Genomic DNA, 17,281 nt, shown 5'->3' with positions numbered 1-17,281 from the left:
ATGTCAACTGTCTACTGTGCAAAACCGTTTAATAAAAAAAACCCGCACAGTGCAAGTATCAAGAAAGGCATATTGATATATTGCATCAACCCATATTTACAAGATCTCGTCATATCAAAGTTTAATTGCAGGGTTCTCTTAAGGTTGATCAGATATCCAGAGAATACTGTACTCTCCTGGCTTGTCAAAAGACAAATATTTTCAAGTGTTGTACTTTTTTTTCCTCCGTGTGTACTGTTTATTTTGGAGAGCTGCGTTCACTTGACTTGAATTGGACTGAATCAATTTGCCTTTAGAAGATGCACTCTCACTTCCTATTGTCTTCACACAGTATTGCAACTTGAGTTCACTGATCCTTTGTCAGATACAAGTAATGTGTGTCAGATACAAGTAGGTTAGTTCGCTCGCCTTCCCGTGGAGAGCGGATACATTGTAAAGTACGGCCGCAAAAAGGATGTGGTTGAGGGTGAGATAACGACGCAAATGAGGTGGAAGGAGTTTGCACTGTGCTTTGCCGAATTGCATAGTGTCTCACTACCACTTAAACAAGGTTTGCGGCATTCATCTGTGGGAGAACATGGATTTGTGATGAGGATTTAATGTCAGAAAATGGAAGTGGAAGAGGGCTGTGAAACAAGGACAAATTGGTATGACTTATTGATGCTACTCATTGGTATAATGTTTAAAAATATTTCTTAAATGAATCAACTGATCATTTTGTCTCCATATGCGCTGGTATTGGCTACTGTATAACAGTATAACATTTTGGTTGCACGTTTGCTTGATTGTATTTCAAGTTTTCTCCACAAAATTCATTTTGAAAAAAAACTTTGGAGGTCGCAAAGGGCAGGAGTGAGTCAAACCACCACCACTTGTGACCATGCCGGAGTTAGTGTCTCAATTGGAGACGAATCATGGAAGTGTCACCCAATTAAAAAAAAATATATATATATATATATATATATATATATATATATATATATATATATATATATATATATATATATATATATATATATATATATATATACAGTAAAGTCTCGTTATATCGATATTCAAGGGAGTCCGAAAAAATATCGATATAACCGGGACTATCGATATAGCCGACCCTGTTTGCATGTAATTTTCTCCGTGCGTGCATAGAAATAGTATCAATATAACCGGGATGATCGATATATCCGATATCGATATAACGAGACTTTACTGTATATATATATATATATATATATATATATATATATATATATATATATATATATATCAAACTGGTGCAATTTTCTTTTTTTGAAGAAGAGCCACCGAGCCTGTGATCTGCATTTCAGAAGTGAGTTGTCATAACTGAGTAGTCAACCGTACGTCACTGACCACGGAGGGCAGAATGAACACATGCTTTTGAAGACCACTGATTTTTTTCTTGTCTTTATTTTGCAAATCGGCTGTCTTTTGGTGCCAAAAATTTTAACTAATTTGATTTCTGCATTTACAACAGAAGCAAGCTGTTCCCTTCGCATTTTACACGACACGTCCCCCCCTTTCAACACTTCCTGTTTGAGTCACAAAGGAAATGAGAAGGCCGCGCAACGCAACATTTCACGTTCCACTTTTCTAAGCTCTCATGACTGCAGAGTTTGCGCTATTTTTTTGTTTGATTGGCCATCAAATGCCTATACAGTCATCTTCAAATACCAGGCCCCCCAAAAAAATAATAAAAGCAATGTAAATTGGATTGAATTAGATTAGCCTTTATTGATCTCGCAGTGGAGAAATTTAAGTTTCATCGCATCAAAGTGATGAAAGAGGAAAGGAAGAAGTAGAAAAACATAATAAAGGAGCTGCTGTTAAGGCAGCCACTCTCGTGGCGCCATCTTCAAGTCAAAAACTAAATACAGTGGGGCCTCGGTTTACGAACACTTTGCCTTACGAAATTTTCGGTTTACGAATTTATGAAAATTAAACCTTGGCATAAGCCCTACTTTTCGCCCCACCACGGCTGGCGGAGTAATCTTCGGCGGGAGAACACCAAAGCACACGGCCGAACAGCGCCCCAGCCGGCCTACCTTTCCACACCCCCTTTATCTGAATGTACACGTCGATCGTCTTCAACGATACTTTTGCTGCTATGGGACCGAAAAACACCCCACCACAAGGCTTGTGTTCAGCCGAAGAAGACACAAAACAAAATTACAGTCGTGGAGGAGAAGGAGATCATTGAGAAACACGAATGCGATGTGTGTTTGTCTGATTTAGTGGCTTAGCGGATATGCTAAGTCCACCATTGCTACCATACTTCGCAACAAAGCTTTACACAAAGGCTTTATTTACTCGATGCTTTCACGTGACTAATGACACCGAACTATCCCTGAGGGATTATTGGAAGGACCATTTCAATGTGTATCATTGTGTTCAGCAGATAGAAAAGGCTTGGCATGATGTTACCCTTCGATCTTTGAAAGCAGCATGGAAGCATTTGTGGCCCGCATGCATCCTTGAGAGGGACTTTGAAGGATTTGATCCTCATGACTCTGTTGTTTTGGACGACAGTGTTTCCATTGGACAGAACATGGGACTCGAAGTGGATGCAGATGACATAGAGGAGCTTGTTGTTGGCTCAGTGGAATGATGTTTGGGCTTTTATTGAACAGTGGCTATGAGAATCATCAACATGATGAATGATAATGTGATGCCTCAGTTTCGTAAGACCTTACAAGTCAGAAAGCAAAAGGTGTCAATTAAGAGCCATCAACGACCATCAAAAATGTAAATAAAGTGACTATTATACAGTGCAGTGTATTTCTTTCATTACAATACCACATTTATTATACATAGAATAATGTGTGTTGTGTGTAGTTTTAAGGCTTATTTAGTTGAAAAGTATATTTTATGGACACCTGGGAACTGATTATTCTCATTTTAATGGTTTCCTATGGGAAATTAATTGTTGGGATACACACTTTTTGCCTTCCGCACTCTGTCTGGGAAACAATTAAGTTTGTAAGCCAAGGGCCCACTGTAACACAATGCGACACAAGACACAGAGTCTTCAATCTTTGGATTGGATTTGCCTTTATTCGTCTCGCAGTAGGACGGCCCGGTAGTCGACTGATTAGCACACCAGCTTCACAGTGCAGAGGTCGCTGGTTCGCGTCCCGGTCCAGCCTCCCTGTGTTGAGTTTGCATGTTCTCCCCGGGCCTACGTGGGTTTTCTCCAAATCCTCCGGTTTCCTCCCACACTCCAAAAACATGCATGGCAGGCAGATTGGTCACTCCAAATTGTCCCTCGGTGTGAGTGTGAGAGTGACTGTTGTATGGCTTTATGTGCCCTGTGATTGGCTGGCAACCAATTCAGGGTGTCGCCCGCCTCGTGCCCGAAGACAGCTGAGATAGGCTTCAGTACTCCCGCGACCCTAATGAGGAATAAGCGGTACGGAAAATGGATGGATGGATAGTCTCGCAGTGGAGAAATTTACATTTCACAGCAGCAAAGTTATGAAAGGAATGCACTTTCTGCACCTTCTTTGTTGCATGAAGCAGTTTTAGGTGAAACAGGAGAGGATAAAAAGCATCATTTTCACCAGTGGATCAGGGCTGTAATGGTGAAATGTGCACGTCTGCTACAAGCTACACGTTGAAAACAAACACGAATCTGTAGCATCCTTTAACGAAGATTTGGCATCACATGTACGCACCGCGGCATTGACGTGTGTGCGCCTTTCAACCCTTTCATGTCTTTGATGTCTTTCAAGTCAGCCTCGGCAAAGGGTATATAAGTAGCCAGCGCGGGACAGAGAATTTGGAGGACTCACAGGGCAGAATCACTCGGACTCAGACATACACGCACGCAGACTCGCAGAGACCCATACAGCGTCGGACGGAGTTTCACAGCATGACTTGCTCGACTCCATGCCACGATCAAGCTGTGGGGCACATTACATCTGCGGGTCGCTAGCCTGGGAGATCTGACAACGAACATCTCCTGTCCCACGTACTGTAGATCCACAACACTCCATAGTTCCACATACATACTGTATGTGGAACTGTCGCTCGCTCCTTTCTTCTCATCGCGGGCTCCTCAAGCTGTGCATCCATCCAGCCGCAGACTGTCCAACAGCATCGACCTTTCCGCTGAATGAAGCGGGGCTGTGAAAAATCATTTAGGAATTTCTTCCACCATTCATGTGATCTTAATAGTTGCACATCCTCTTCGTCAATCAGTTTCTACTGGTAGACTTAGAAACCCCGTTCAAAAGAAAAGAAACACAACAGACAAGTACTGTACAGATATACTTGTCAATGGTAATAGCAGATAGTGTGTCCACAAAACATTAACAAATGTCAGGAAAGTCTATTTGAACATTTGAAATGTGTTTAAGAAGCACTTTAGTGTGTGCAACCATATCTGTTATTCTTTCAAATGCTCTTAATTTGGGAGCCTTTGTCAGAATAAGAACATCTATAAGAGTCTTGAAGATGTTCAACAATTTGTATAGCTGCTGTGTCGCATTTATGTAAAAACTGGTTTTCATACTTTTTTCACACTTCTTATTTTGCCAGGACAACGACGACAAAGCAGAGGTGGAGCAAGAGGAGTTTGAAATGTCACCCGACCACACGAATGACTCAGAGGTGAATTTTCCATGTCGGTAAAAGTCGGGGCACTGAGCCACCCTGATGAAGCTTTGCCTTGTCACACGAGTCGAATTTGGATTCATGATTTTTCCCTTGTAGGAGCCGAACCACAAGCGCGTTAAACCAGTTGTCAAGTCCAACAGCCTAACAGGGGTCATCACCCCGGCCAAGACCCCTGCTCTCAAACGCATCGGACAATCAATTTCGGTAACGTGCAGCAACACGCTTCGTGTACCGGTCCGGTCAAATATACTCATTCAAATGTTTTTGCAGCGCTCCATTAGTTTTCGTACAGAAGTGCGGCCTTTGCCCACGCCGCCCCTGCGCGCTCGCACCAAGGGATCGTTGTTTCCACGTAGGCGCAACAGCCAGTGTTGGAGTGACACGGTGGAAAGTCACAACCTGACTGCCAAGGAGATCAAACGTCAAGAGGTGAGTGAGAAGAGAGCACAGAGAAGCGAAATAAAACTGAACATGTGGTGTTATCGATTGCTCTGCGGAGGATTGTGAAAGAGGATTGTGAGCTGCAACAGCAGGCTCAACCTTTCTTGAACGGTCAGCTGCGGGGGCTCACGTCGGTCCCACTGTACATCATGACTATTATGCAAGAGTGTATGTGTGAGATGTGTTTCGTCGCCTCCTGTGCAGGTGATCTATGAACTGACTGAGGGGGAGCGACAACTCATTGAGGACCTCAGTCTTGTGAAGAAGGTAATCTACTCTCCAGTGCTTATATGTTCGCCTCCTTGCATATATATATATATATATATATAATGTAGCCACAAGGGGGCACAAGCCAGTGTCTTATTGTGCCGGTCCCAAGCACGGATAAATACAGAGGGTTGTGTCAGGAAGGGCATCCAACGTAAAAAAAAATTGCCAAAACAAATATGCGAATCAAACCTCTGAATCCCATACCGGATCGGTCGAGGCCCGGGTAAACAACGGCCGCCATTGGTACTGTTGACCTTCAGGGTGCCAGTGGAAAATTGACTACTGTTGGTCGAAGAAGGAGAGGAGGGATGTGTGCCCGGAGGAAAAGAGAGAAATGGAACGCCAAGAGTATAGAACTAAGAGTAGGAACTTTGAATGTAGGAACAATGACAGGTAAAGGTCGAGAGCTGGTGGACATTATGCAGAGAAGGAAGGTAGACATACTGTGTGTCCAGGAGACCAGGTGGAAAGGGAGCAAAGCTAGAAGCTTATGGTCAGGGTTTAAGTTGTTCTATCATGGTGAAGACAGAAAGAGAAATGGAGTTGGGGTTATCTTAAAAGAGGATTTTTTTTTAGGAATGTCTTAGAAGTAAAGAGTGTCAGATAGAATGATGAGTCTGAAGCTAGAAATTGAAGGCATGATGTTCAATGTTGTTTGTGGGTATGCCCCACAAGTAGGATGTGAGCCGGCGGAGAAGGAGAAATTTTGGTTGGACTTTGATGAAGTCATACAGAACATCCCGAGAAGTGAGAGGGTTGTAATTGGTGGAGACTTCAATGGACATGTTGGCGCAGGAAACAAAGATGATGAGGAGGTGATGGGCAGGTTTAGACTCCAGATGAGGAACGCTGAAGGACAGATGGTGGTTGACTTTGCTAAGAGAATGGAAATGGCTATTGTGAATACTTTCTTTCAGAAGAGACATGAACATTGGGTGACCTATAAGAGTGGAGGCAGAAGTACACAGGTAGACTACATTTTGTGTCAACGGCGCCATCTAAAGGAAATCAGTGACTGCAAAGTAGTGGCTGGTGAAAGTGTAGCCAGACAGCATAGGTTGTTGGTGTGTAGGATGACCCTGGCTGTGAGCAAGAGGAAGAAACCAAAGGCTGAAGTGAGGACAAAATGGTGGAAGTTGAAAAAGGAAGAGTGTTGCATGCAATAGGTCCTTCATGACTGGCAAACTACAGCGAACATCATCAGAGACACAGGTCGGAAAGTGCTTGGCGTATCGGGTGGAAGAAAGGTAGATAAGGAGACTTGGTGGTGGAATGGGGAGGTGCAGGAGTGTATACAGAGAAAGAGGTTAGCAAATAAGAAGTGGGACACTGGGAGGTCGGACGAGAGTAGACAGCAGTACAAGGAGATGCAGCGCACGGTTAAAGTAAAGGTGGCAAAGGCCAAACAAGAAGCCTATGATGACTTGTATGCTCGGCTGGACAGCAAGGAAGGCGAGACAGATCTTTACAGGCTGGCGAGACAGAGTGACAAAGATGGTACGGACCTGCAGCAGGTTCGGGTGATTAAGAATAGAGATGGCAATGTATTAACAGGTGCCAGTAGTGTGATGGCAAGATGGAAAGACTACTTTGGAGAATTGATGAATGAGGAAAATGAGAAGGAACAAAGAGTAGAAGACGTGACTGTTGTGGACCAAGACGTAGCAAACATTAGCAAGGATGAAGTGAGGAAGGCACTGAAGAGGATGAAGGGGGGAAAGGCACTCGGGCCTGATGATTTACCAATCGAGGTATGGAAGTGTCTTGGAGAGGTGGTGGTGGTGATCTTGACTGGGTTATTCAACAAGATCTTAGATGGTGAACAGATGCCTGTAAAATGGAGACGAAGTGTACTCGTGCCCATTTTTAAGAACAAAGGAGATGTGCAGAGTTGTACTAACAACAGAGGAATACAGTTGATGAGCCATACAATGAAACTCTGGGAAAGAGTAGTTGAAGCTAGACTAAGAGCAGAAGTGAACATTTGTGAGCAGCAGTATGGCTTCATGACAAAAAAAAGAGTATGACAGATGCAGGCGTTTGCTTTAAGAATGCTGATAGAGAAGTAGAGAGAAGGTCAGAAGGAATTGCATTGTGTCTTTGTAGATCTGGAGAAAGCGTATGACAGGGTGCCCAGAGAAGAGCTGTGGTATTGCATGAGCAAGTCTGGAGTGACGGAAAAGTATGTCAGAGCGGTGCAAGACATGTATCATGACTGTAGGACAGTTGTGAGGTGTGCTGTTGGTGTGACGGAGGAATTCAAGGTGGAGGTGGGACTCCACCACGGGTCAGCTCTGAGCCCCTTCTTATTTGCTATGGTGATGGACAGGCTGAGAGACGATGTTAGACAAGAATCTCCTTGGACCATGATGTTTGCAGATGACATTGTGATCTGTAGCGAGAACAGGAAACAGGTGGCGGAGAAACTAGAGATGTGGAGATATGACCTGGAAAGGAGAGGAATGAAGATCAGTCACGGAATATATGTGTGTGAATGAGAGGGATCCAAGTGAGAGTGATGCTACAGGGAGAAGAGATAAAGAAGGTGGAGGATTTTAAGTACTTGGGGTCAACTGTCCAGAGCAATGGAGAGTGTGGAAAAGAGGTGAAGAAGCGTGTCCAGGCAGGCTGGATCGGCTGGAGAAAAATGTCAGGTGTGATGTGTGATAGAAGGGTTTCAGTTAGGATGAAAGGAAAAGTGTATAAAACAGTGGTGAGACCAGCCATGATGTTTGGACTGGAGACAGTGCCACTGAAGAAAAGACAGGAAGCAGAGCTGGAGGTAGAAGAGCTGAAGATGTTGAGGTTTTCTTTGGGAGTGACCAGGTTGGATAGGATCAGGAATTAGTACATTAGAGGGACAACTCATATTAGAGGCTTTGGAGAGAAATTCAGAGAGGCCAGACTGAGATGGTTTGGACATGTCCAGAGGAGAGAGAGTGACAATATCGGGAGAAGGATGCTGAGCCTTGAACTGCCAGGCAGGAGACCGAGAGGAAGACCGAAGAGGAGGTTTATGGATGTGGCCAAAGAGGACATGAAGGTAGCTGGTGTGAGAGAAGAGGATGCACAAAACCGGGATAGATGGAGGACATTGATTCGCTGTGGCGACCCCTGAGGGGAAAAGCCGAAAGGAAAAGAAGAAGAAGAACTCCGTCTTCAGTTTTACCTCAGAAGAGACTTTATTTGGATTTAAGTATCAGAAGAGACTTTATTTTGATAAGTATTGGAAGAGACACTATTCAAACCTTTGTTGCTTGTGAATTCCCCCTGGAACCCTTGATTAAAACCTTTTGTTTGTATCCAAACCTGTCGTCCATTGCACTTCTTGTCCTGTCCCGATGAGAGCTAGCCTCTCATGATATCACAATATATATATATTGTAATGTCATGAGAGGCTAGCTCTCAGCGGGACAGGACAAGGAGTGCAAACAAAGCGCAGGAATGACCAGCGCTTTATCGGCACTCCCCGCAAGAAAAACTAAAACACGAACAAATTCGGGAATGACGCTTAATGTCACGCTTTTAAATTCCCGAATACATTCGGGAATGGCAGCGAATTAGTTAAACTCTCTGTTGAACTGACTGATGAAACCAGAGCATTCAGAACGGAACAAAAATCTTTGTTCATATTTTTCTGTTCTTGAGTTGAAATGTTGTCTGTCAAAATGATACTTTTGGTATCATTATATGTTTCTCACCAGGTGTACTATGAGCCCATGCTGAAACTGGACATCATGTCTGAGAGTGAACTCGGGCAGATTTTTGGCACTCTGGACTCTCTCATTCCTCTCCATGGAGGTGACTCTTCAATCTTGGTTATTTAGCATCAGGATGATGATGAATGTTTGTTGTTAAAATGTACATTCAAAATTTAAATTCAAAAAAATAAATAACAATAAACTGTCAAAAGAGTTCGTTAGACTGATTAAGTGTACCTTAATTGTTGTGAATGACCAGCGTACATTTAAGCACGTAACTTGCTGGTTGTTTGCGCTCATGTTGCTGAAAAAAAAGAAAAAAGAAACCACTCAAAACTACGGAAGAGCATTAGGGCCAAGTTGAAATATATATATTTTTAGAGATGGGGTATAATTCTGAGAAAAAAAGTCAATTTAAATCTTAGATTTAAAGTCACAAATTTGCTAGATTAAAAGTCACAAATTTGCTAGATTCAAACTTGCAAATTTGCTAGATTCAAACTCGCAAATTTGCTAAATTTAAAGTCACAAATTTGCGAGATTTAAACGTTTAAAAAAAGGTTCAGAGTTTGAGATACATCATTCAATTGTGCGATGGGTTAGCGTTAGCAGCCTTGTGAGACGAGATAATTTGCAAGTGGGTACCTGTGGAGTTGCAGTTATATGTATTTTATAAGGTTTTCATGGCCTAACCAAGTACAAAATGTCAATACTTTTGGCCGCGACCGAGTTCACGACACCGCCTCTTCAAACTCCGGATAGAAATCACAATATTGTGATTCTGTGCCAAGACTTAAAGGATCTCTTTGTTATAAACCCGATCTCAAAGTAACAACTGATTAACTCGTCCATTTCAGCAAGACCATATCCGTCAGCTACGGAAGAGCATTAGGCTGCTAACCCACCTAATGACCGAATTATGTATCTCAAACTCATAAAGTTTTTTTTTTTACGTTTAAATCTAGCAAATTTGTGACTTTAAATCTCCTAAATTTGCGAGTTTGAATCTAGCAAATTTGCGAGTTTGAATCTAGAAAATTTGTGACTTTAAATCAAGCAAATTTGTGATTTATAATCTAGCAAATTTGCGAGTTTGAAACTTGCAAATTTGTGATTTTTTTTTGGTAAAAATCAGTGGTGGGCCGTCAGGGCCAGCAAGGCCTTCTCTGCTGGCCTAACATAATCAGACATCATTATCATAATTATAATAAAAGTCAATTTCATTAAAAAAAGTATTTTTTCTAAATATATATATAATTATTCTACATACTGTTTTCTTGATGTTATATTATATCCATTTGGTTATGCTCCTTTCAGTGTTGTAGTTTTAGGTCAGAGTTTTTAATCCAATCAGAATTCAGCTAGTTTGTGTCGCCAGACTGTATGAAATCTGACCGACGACTTCAGAATCAACAGTGAGGGCGTCTGTACGCTGTACATGAACGGGCACATGTAGTTGATATACAGTTGCGATAGCCAATCAGATCACAAGTTGGCACAGTAAAGCCAGCTAGAGGGCCTCGCGTTGAACATGACGTATGCGTCCTGTGATTGGATACTCACTTTACCTCAGCCCTCAGCGGAGGCAGCGCTATGCAAATCAACCAAGATGACAACAGATCAGACCCGGAAACTTTAGCAGAAAAACCAAGTATATCTACTCACTTTTTTAACCCACAATGGCTGAAGGAGAGGACAACTCGCTGTCGCATGTAGGTAAGCCTATTCTCAAGAACAAATGAAAAAGATTTGTTTACTTTTATTTTCAACAAATAGTTCGTTTTGTGAACGTCTTGTTGTTTTTCTTATATTAAACTGACATTTTGTAATTTAGCGTAAAATCTTGTTAAGGATTGCATATCCTTGGTGGACTTCATAAAACTTTGTGGATAAATTATTTTAAATTTCCTTTTATTTTTAAGTGTTTGCAGTATCACGTATAGTGACAAGTTCTAAATGCTGATGCAGATTTATTGATGTGTAATTGCTCCGGAAAATAGCCTGTGTTGTAGATGATTAAGGTGATGCCACGCCCAGTACTGCGTGCGTGTGCTTTTGTAAATGATATCTCCAGCCGTTGTGCCATAAATTATGTTATTACGAGGGATATTTGTTCAAGTCGGACTAAGCAGGACTTCACTGAAGGCCTAGGTGTGAAATGCACGGACCGCCACTGGTCAAAATAATACCCCATCTCTAAAAATATATATATTTCAACCTGGCCCTAATGCTCTTCCGTCCAAAACGACTCTCGGCTTGCAGCGCTCAAGTTACTTTAAATATATCGGCTTCATTCAGAGAGAGGGAGAGTGGGAGCGGTTTGAGCAATAGGGCAGTCATCTAACTTAATGATGTGATGTTAGAATTTGTTTCAAATTGTAAACATGGAACCGTGACTTGGACTTGTGTGATGAGAGAGAGAGAGAAATAAATCAGTGCCAGAGTGTGTATTGGATCTTTATCATATAAAAAAAAATCCTATAGTTGGCATTTTAGACTGTGTTATTATAATGACTAATGCAACTAATGCAAGAGGCCTGGTTTTCTTCCAAACAAGATCTGCTGAGCCGTCTGGAGCGGCTGAGAGGGTCCAAGAAAACTGTGGGCGAAGTGGCTCCCACACTGATGAATTGGGTCAGTATATAATGGGGAGAGTCCCCAATACACACACACACACACACACACACACACACACACACACACACACACACACACACACACACACACACACACACACACACACACACACACACACACACACACACACACACACACACACATTATTTTAGACACATCTAACCTCTCAAGGCCACAGACCACGTGTGTCTCTGCTCCTGAACATCTGGCCTATCCTTTTTTGCCCTGCGCAGTTTCCTTGCCTAGAGGCCTATGTCACATACTGCTGCAACCAAGTCGAAGCTAAAGCCCTGCTGGACCACAAGAAAAACGAGAAACCTGTGGAAAAGTTCTTGCGCCTGTGCCAGGAGTCGTCGTTCAGCAGGAAACTGGACCTGTGGAACTTCCTGGATCTTCCCCGAAGCCGTTTGGTGAAATACCCTCTTTTGCTGAAAGAGATTCTGAAGTGCACGCCTGCCGAGCACCCCGATGAGTTCGCATTGCCTGATGCAGTGAGTGATTCAACAGGTTGCATGGTTGCTCTCTCTCAACAGTATGCATAGTTATGCCGTTTTTTTTTTTTTGTAGAGATTATACACGGGACTCAATTTCTTGCTGATTACAGTAAAGTCTCGTTATATCGATATTCAAGGGAGTCCGAAAAAATATCGATATAACCGGGACTATCGATATATCCGATCCTGCGCCGAACTGCATTAAACAAAAGCCGCCAAAAGAGGGCAGCCAAGCGCCATATATGAAACGGAGCTGGCCATTAGCTCCCTTTTTTTTGGGTGAGAGATGTTCCCCCAATGTTGCCTCAAAATGGCACATATAATTCTTTAATGATTGTAAACATGTATGCTTTAATCTTCAGAACTACAGTGTATTTGAAACATATTCATAACTGGATGTGTAACAAGAAAGCATATTATCCGAATCTGAAGCCATTGTTTGGATTCACAAGCAATGCAAGACGTCTTGGCGTGAAGTCATTTTTATTTGCATTTGAATAAAAAGTGACATCGGCTGTCCTTTAATACACAGTATGGAATGTTAATAATTTTCAAAATCATCGCGCTTCAGCAGACAAAACAAGAAACATTGTTGCAAAAAACGATTGCATTCATATACAGTACAGTGGGCATGTACATAACACAACAGGGAAACTGCAACGCTTACATCTTACTGTATTATGTATACAATTTAAAAAAGTCATCAATCTTCTTCTGCTTCCCATTTTTACCTTTTAACACAAACACTTCAATCTCGTCTGCGACACACGAGCTAGCGTCTGAAAATGAAAATGGCTCTGCTACACGGGTGCTGGGCACGTAACCAAGTCACCTGACCAAGTCGACCAATGGCGCGACTGATGGCGTGACACGTAACCAAGACACGTGACCAAGTTGACCAATGGCGCGACCGATGGCGTGTCACGTGACAAAGTCACACGGCCAAGTCGACCAATAGCGCGACCGATGGCGGCTCATGTGACCAAGTCGACCAATGGCGCGACCGATGGCGGCCCACGTAACAAGACACGTGACCAAGTTGACCAATGGCGCGACGGATATATCGATATAAACAACAAAAATGGCCGGCGGGGGATGAAAAGGAGCACCGTAATAACCGGATTATCGTAATAACCGGGTATCGTACTAAACGGTACTAATTATACATAAAAAGACTAGAAATGTGCAAGGGAAATGAAAATAGTATCGTAATAAGCGGTACTATCGACTTTACTGTATTTAAAATGAATATGTTGAAAAAAGAATTCCCCATAGTGTATCATGGTTTCTTAGGGCTGTTTTACAAGCGATAAATTGAAAATATTAACACTTGCAGAGATTAGTTTTTAAAATTGCGTACTGACTTATTTTTCCTACCACGTCAAATAAGTGTTTTCAATCGATGCACATCATTAAACATTCATGTTTTTAAACTTGTGTGTACAAATTTTGGGAGTGTCTATTAAATTGATGGGCCTTTTCTTGCATCACGACCCACAAAGTATGTTTTTTAGTTGCTATTCGATAACATTTTTTTTCTTGATTTAGCTGGAATTGATCCAGAGCATTGTGGCGGAGGTGAACAAAAAAACTGGTGAGGCTGAATGTCAGTTCTACCGGCGGGGGCTCACCTACGTTGAAGACTGCCAGAGGCTTTCAGAAATCCAACAGTCACGTTTCCTTTATTGCCACGGGGAGCTCAAGAACAATAAGGGCCAGGTAACAACTTTGTTTCTTTTTCGGGTTCACAAACTATGTAATCTGAAAAAAAAGTTTGCATGTAAAAATATATTACTACACATACATATATATGCGGGGTGTCAAAAAAGTGTCAAGACTGGTGTCACAGAATTCAGATCCCTTATGCACTTATGGGAGGATTCGGCCTGTATTCACATCACTGACATTTTGGGTCGCCTTCTAAAGTTTACATGACAGCTGAATGCATTTTTTAACAGTGAAAATAAAATATTCTTCAGACAATTCCTCCCTCCCAACTCTGTCACAAAATTTCCGATAAATTCTTGTCTAAGGAGTCTGTATCCTTGCTTTCACTTTTTTGTTCAGTTCACCTCAAAACAGCTCCATGGGTTTAAAGATCAGCATTCTGAAAAAAATATATTATTTATTTATTCATTTATTTTCGATTTAGGGTACATTACCTGTTTGTTTTAATCTCTGATAGTTCATGCTGATCTTAGTTTGTACCATTTCAAACTATTCATTTGATGTGAGCTGCTTGACTTTCAGATTTGAAAAATTTTCTGTGTGTGTGTGTGTGTGTGTGTGTGTGTGTGTGTGTGTGTGTGTGTGTGTGTGTGTGTGTGTGTGTGTGTGTGTGTGTGTGTATGTGTGTGTGTGCTTTCGTGTGTCAGCGGTTGCATGTATTCCTGTTTGAACTGGCTCTGGTGCTGACGAGACCAGGAGAAGACCGGGAAGGGGGTCATGTCTTCCGAGTCTACAGACAACCTCTTCCCAATGCCTCCTTAAACTTGGAGGTGATCCCAGATGGAGAAACGGGTGGCGGGGGTTCCTTCAGAGGAGCCTTTACAGGTGGCAATGACAAAGGTAAGGCGTATGTTTGCCCGTGAATGAATCAGCGCGGTGGGACTTATGGCTGGCATATTCGGCCTGAGCTGAAGTTTTAATAATACGTAATTATAATAATACATTTTATTATTATGATTCTCGTGCAGTTTGTTCTCCCAGAGACAAATTCCTTCGACATACTTGGCCAATAAAGATGATTCTGATACTGATTTATAAGGGCCTTTCAAAACTTTCAAGGACAATTTACAGTCAGAGGATACGTTTTTCTGAGGGTGACCAGCGGCGGCCAATTTACCTCTGGTTGGTAGTTGCACACATATTTCCAGGTTCTGCATGGCGGCTGTGTTAAAAGTATAGTCGTTTGAATCACGGTGCCATTAAAAGTGTGTAAGAAAGGCGTGACATTAATTAAATGGAATGGGAGACCATGCCCTCAAATTACTATAAAGCATGCAATTACTATAAGTAACTTGGAACAGAGCATCAAGGGTCTAAGAACACAGAATAAGAATAAGAAAACCATCAATCCACTTACAATGGACAAATTCTCAGCAGCAAACATAACACGTTCTGATCACGTTTATAACACGAGCTTATCACGTGACTTCAGATGGTGACTTCAGACGATCTGTCAGTCTGCTCAGGTGACTGCAGATGGCCTGATCAGGAAAATTCTGACAATTCAATCAGGTGAATTCAGACGTTCAGAAAAGTTGTTGGTCCATTCCTTACTGTCTTCCAAATGCTGCTTACGTCGACATGGCGTGGCCCTTTTTTAAAGGACTGAAGACATGATGACTAATGGAGCCCAGATACCTTAATAGCGTTAATAAATGTACCTTAAGTAAATCAGCAATAAAATGAAACATATTGCACCTTTTCAAAATATAATGATACAATTTTAACGATAACAAAAATCTATAATTTAAATGAAATGTCCGTATGGCTCTAACAGTGACTATCCTTCCCCCTACTCTGTCCTCTACCTTGTTAGTGAAAAACTGTTTTCGTGTGAGCAGCAGGGGGCGCTCCAAGCCCCAATCTTACAGCCTGCAAGGCAACGACTCCTTTAGTAAGCAGCAGTGGGTCACGTGCCTTCGCCAGGCCATGGTCCAGTCTCGAGACAGGAAGGCCCAGAGTAGACAGCCGATGGCGACTCCCCACTCTGACCCCACTCTGTGTCACATCGCGGACCTCAGCATTGGCTGTGACGCAGACATGGCCGACGTCACCAGCTGCTGAGGAAAGTCAACTGATTTTGGAGGGCCTCTTAGGTGCCTGTTCAGCTGTGAATTGGGATTTTGCAATCTTGGAGAACCCCACTGAAGGGACGGACTCATGTTGTATATTTTGGGAAAATGTTACTTAATGTACATTTGCCACTTGTGAACCTTTGTAATCATGAACCGGCACATAAAATTTTGTTGAAGAATATTCGGGAGGTGTAGTGTCTAATTATAGCGACAACAAGGAGCGAGAAAAGATTAGTGATGTTATCCTCCGTCACTCCCTCTCGCTGCCCGTCTCCCTTTTTCTTTTGACATCAGTGACAGGGCGCAGGACACAGAGGTAGACTTTCACTTCTAGCCTGCGCGCACACCCACACGCACACTCACATCCACGTGCACATCACACAGTGAAACAGTAGACACATCCGTCCATGCATTTTTAAAAGCTCAGCAGGTGATGGGAACACTTAGGTCGGGACTCTTTGTTCGCAGATAAGCTCGGCCGAGTGATCAGGTGAGTCCCAAATTGTTATTTACTGAGGCTAATGATACTTAACAGACATTGGGAAATCTTGATTTTCTCGAAACTCTTGAATGCGTCAGAGCATGTTCAGTATTTTTAAACAAATTAACAATATTTTGATCTTAATAATAATAATAATAATAATAATACATTTCATTTATAAGCGTCAAACGTATTCAATTTGCTTTTGCAAGACGTGGTAACGAAAAAGATCCTGCGGTCACAACGGATCAGCTGGATTTATCTGAGGAATGGACTTAACTCCAGGGGATGCTCGTTTTATACATAATCCTGTTTTTCAGCTGTAGTTGCAAAGAAAGAGAACAATACCCTGATGTACTGCATTTGTTAAAAAAAGGGGGTGACTTTTGTCTCTGTGGAGGCTGATGAGCTGCCACCATATTGCCATCCCCTTCACCCCGCATGTGAAAGAAGAACCGCCTGCTTGAGAGCATCGGTGGCAGACACGTCAGGATGCCTGGAGCCGACTGCAGAAACCCGGACGGTTCTTGCAAGGCCTTGTGTCGAAACCTGGTGTCCCAGAACGGCCTCCAGAGAGAGACAGCTGATATTTCCCAGTCTGTCCTCTATACCTCCCTGATGGGACTTCTGCTCGTCGCCGACAATGAGGTGTGTGCCAATAATGCAGACTGGATCGAATGAGGGGAGGCAAATTTAAATGATCCGAACCACAGTCACAGTGTATGTTGATCACAGAAAAGAAAAAAAAGGGACAAAACATTTTTGGGATCTGAAGAGAAGTTTTAACTGCAAATATAGTTTTCTTTTTTTTACCTGCAATGAAAA

The 17,281-nt window shown here is 42.4% G+C and overlaps 1 protein-coding gene across 2 annotated transcripts; it reads left to right on the top strand.

The window, feature by feature from the left end:
* Positions 1-352: 352 nt before the first annotated feature.
* arhgef3l (Rho guanine nucleotide exchange factor (GEF) 3, like) lies at positions 353-16,156 on the top strand. Of its 2 annotated transcripts, none has more exons than XM_088996383.1 (11): positions 353-647; positions 4,552-4,623; positions 4,726-4,833; positions 4,900-5,058; positions 5,275-5,337; positions 9,045-9,141; positions 11,599-11,675; positions 11,912-12,169; positions 13,721-13,891; positions 14,548-14,740; positions 14,869-15,859. In XM_088996383.1, exons 2-11 carry the CDS (start codon positions 4,594-4,596, stop codon positions 15,069-15,071), a joined length of 1,359 nt encoding a protein of 452 aa, XP_088852509.1. In that variant the 5' UTR covers positions 353-647; positions 4,552-4,593; the 3' UTR covers positions 15,072-15,859. The 2 variants fall into 2 exon arrangements, with proteins under 2 accessions (XP_088852509.1, XP_088852500.1); XM_088996374.1 differs by having other exon boundaries at positions 357-647; positions 15,717-16,156.
* The last annotated feature ends 1,125 nt before the right edge of the window (positions 16,157-17,281 follow it).

The sequence above is a fragment of the Hippocampus bargibanti genome, linkage group LG01 (assembly GCF_051943395.1).
Source record: "Hippocampus bargibanti isolate YZ-2025 linkage group LG01, ASM5194339v1, whole genome shotgun sequence".
Taxonomy (NCBI): Eukaryota; Metazoa; Chordata; class Actinopteri; order Syngnathiformes; family Syngnathidae; genus Hippocampus; species Hippocampus bargibanti.
This window is presented reverse-complemented; position numbering and strand designations above follow the sequence as displayed.

Excerpts from the sequence above, each read along its gene's own strand:
- arhgef3l (XM_088996374.1), top strand. The coding sequence starts at position 4,594 with ATGTCACCCGACCACACGAATGACTCAGAG. Across the intron at positions 12,170-13,720 it reads AGTTCGCATTGCCTGATGCA|CTGGAATTGATCCAGAGCAT; the intron begins GTGAGTGATTCA and ends TTCTTGATTTAG. Across the intron at positions 14,741-15,716 it reads TACAGGTGGCAATGACAAAG|TGAAAAACTGTTTTCGTGTG; the intron begins GTAAGGCGTATG and ends CTACCTTGTTAG.